This window comes from Corvus brachyrhynchos, unplaced genomic scaffold (genome assembly GCF_000691975.1).
Source record: "Corvus brachyrhynchos isolate BGI_N302 unplaced genomic scaffold, ASM69197v1 scaffold843, whole genome shotgun sequence".
Classification (NCBI taxonomy): Eukaryota; Metazoa; Chordata; class Aves; order Passeriformes; family Corvidae; genus Corvus; species Corvus brachyrhynchos.
The window spans coordinates 1,825-4,466 of record NW_008237262.1 but is presented as its reverse complement, the minus strand read 5'-3'; the positions used below and the strand labels follow the sequence as shown (position 1 = coordinate 4,466).

General features: G+C 62.0%; 1 protein-coding gene across 1 annotated transcript in view; it reads left to right on the top strand.

The window, feature by feature from the left end:
- Window positions 1–942: 942 nt before the first annotated feature.
- LOC103613073 (zinc finger protein 2) overlaps window positions 943–2,642 on the top strand; it is a gene marked incomplete at its 5' end in the record, with an annotated part of 2,244 nt that continues 544 nt past the window's right edge. Inside the window, 4 exons of the mRNA XM_017730523.1 lie at window positions 943–1,084; window positions 1,712–1,786; window positions 1,982–2,080; window positions 2,296–2,638. Coding sequence (XP_017586012.1) covers window positions 943–1,084; window positions 1,712–1,786; window positions 1,982–2,080; window positions 2,296–2,638 — 659 coding nt within the window. The remainder of the gene's footprint in view (window positions 1,085–1,711; window positions 1,787–1,981; window positions 2,081–2,295; window positions 2,639–2,642) is intronic.

The following is a 2,642-nucleotide window of genomic DNA, read 5'->3' as shown; positions in this document are numbered from 1 at the left end:
TTCCCCCAATCCCCCCCACCCCAAAACCCCTATCACCCTCCCCATTTCTCCCCCACATCCCTCCCCTCCCCGCTGGGATCGATCCTGGGGGATTTCCTGGGATGTGCCCTGGGGGGTCACAGGGGGCTGCCTGGAAACTCCCCCCTGTCCAGGTCCAGGTAACCTGGGGGGGTCCTGGACTATCCCAGTGCCGTGGGGATCACGGAGTGCTCCCAGTAGGATCGGTAAAACACATCCCGAGGTGCCGGATTCCAGTGGTTGGCGCTGAATTCCAGCCTCTCCTTCTCCCAGATCCGCAATTCCCCCCAGAGTGGGGAACGCACCTTCCTGGGATGGTGCCATCCACGGCCTCGTGTCCTGGGAGCTCCCCTGGCATGGGAAAGGCTTCTCCTGTGGGAGGGTGTGATCCCCGAGGAGGGTGTGATCCCTGGGGAAGCTGTGATCCCTGGGGAAAGTGTGATCCCTGAGGGAGTGTGATCCCTTGAGGGAGGTGTGATCCCTGGGGAAGGTGTGATCCCTGAGGGAGGTGTGATCCCTGGGGAAGGTGTGATCCCTGAGGGAAGGTGTGATCCCTGGGAAGGTGTGATCCCTGGGGAAGGTGTGATCCCTGAGGAAGGTGTGATCCCTGGGGAAAGGTGTGATCCCCGAGAGAAGGTGTGATCCCTGGGGGAAAGTGTGATCCCTGAGGGAAGGTGTGATCCCCAAGGAAAGTGTGAGTCCCGAGGGAAGGTGTGATCCCCGAGAGAAGGTGTGATCCCTGGGGAAAGGTGTGATCCCCGAGAGAAGGTGTGATCCCTGGGGAAGGTGTGATCCCTGAGGAAGGTGTGATCCCTGGGGAAAGGTGTGATCCCCGAGAGAAGGTGTGATCCCTGGGGAAGGTGTGATCCCTGGGGAAGGTGTGATCCCTGGGGGAAGGTGTGATCCCTGAGGAAGGTGTGATCCCTGATCCCGTGGCAGGAGCCGGTGACCTTCGAGGACGTGACGGTGTTCCTGAGCCGGGCGGAGTGGGACGCGCTCCCGGCGGGGCAGCGGGAGCTGTACCGGGATGTTGTGTCGGACACCTACGAGCTCCTGACCTCCCTGGGTAATCCCGGGAATCGCCCTGGGCAGGGGTTCCCTCGGGTCCCACCCCAGCGGGGCCGTGCGGCTTCCAGAACTCTGAATCCCAGAATCCCAGAGTTGTTGAGGTTGGAAAAGGCCTTGGAGATGCCCAAATCCAACCGTTCCCCAGCACAGCCAAGGCCACCACTCGTCCATGTCTCCAAGTGCCACATCCACGCGGCTTTCCAATCCCTCCAGGGTTGGACAACCCTTTCCATGAGGAGTTTTCCCTAACAGGGGCTGATCAGGGTGTTTAGTGCTGGAAAATGCAGGATTTGGGTTTGGGTTTGAGCACCCCTGGAAATGATTCCCTAAGATCAGGGAGCACGGTGGGATGTTCCACCCCTGGGAGCTGCTCCCGGGATGAGCAGGAGACATTCCCTCGCTGGGAACGCCCGTCAGCGGAGCTGGGAGCTGACTCCCACACTTCCATCAGGGCTCTGCCTTCATCCTCGGGAGTAAATCCCTCTCTGGCAGCAGCTCTGGTTTCTCCCTCGCTTTTCCCACATCCCAGAGGTGTTTCCGTGCGCGGTGAGGCACAGCCAGGGTGGGCCAGTCCTTGGTTTTCCTGTGATGAGGGACAGCACAAGGCTTTCTGTCCCATCCCCAGGTTATCCAGGCCCCAAACCTGACATCCTGCACCGGCTGGAGCGCGGGGAAGAGCCGTGGGTCTGCCCATCTCCAGGTGAGCAGCAACATCCCGACCCTGAGGGATGGAATTCACGTCCAGGATGGGCTCAGGGCTCCCTCCTCCATCCCCATGGCCAAGGAGCAGCTGGGATTCCTGGTGGGGACGAGGACAGGGCTCTTCCTTCATTCCCGTGGCCATGGAGAGTCAGGATTCCCAGCCTGGCCGGTGACATGCGCTGTTTTCCTGCAGGACACGCCGGGAGCTGGCTGGAGGAGCCGTCCTCTGGCTGGTGGCCCAGAGCCAGTGGGTGCCAGGAGCCGGAGGAGGGGCCAGAGCCTTCGTCTCCAGGTGAATCCTCCTCCCTCCTGCTCCAGCCCCATCCCTGAGGAGCTCCAGCCCCATCCCTGGGGCACCTCCAGGGCCTCTCCCACTGCTGGGCTCTCCTGACATCTGGCAGAGGTTGGGATGTGGAGCCCGGGTGGTCCCGGACCGGGAAGAAGGGATGTTCCTCTTCCTGCTCCAGCCAGGAAGAATCCAACCCCTTCCCACCCCTCTCCCAGCAGGATGGAGCACGTCGTGCTGTCTCCAGGCCAGGAGGCTCCTGAAGAAGTTTGGCTGTCACAAGGGAAGGAGCGAATTCCCGTCGGAAGCGGACAGTGGAGTGGGGAGCCAAGTCTGGCCATGGCTGGGGAAGGAGGAAGAGGAGGAGAAACCTGAACTGGTGGAAAACCTGCCCCCGAGCGAGACGTTCCTCCTTCATTCCGTGACGAAGCAGCGGAGCGTGTGTCCTTGGGGACGGCTGTGGGATCGCTCTGGGGAGAGGAATCACGGCCACGCCCAAAACCACGGCCACACCTCGGGAGAGGCGACGCTTCTCCCGGGAAACCGGGAGCTGCAGGTGGAGGAGCTG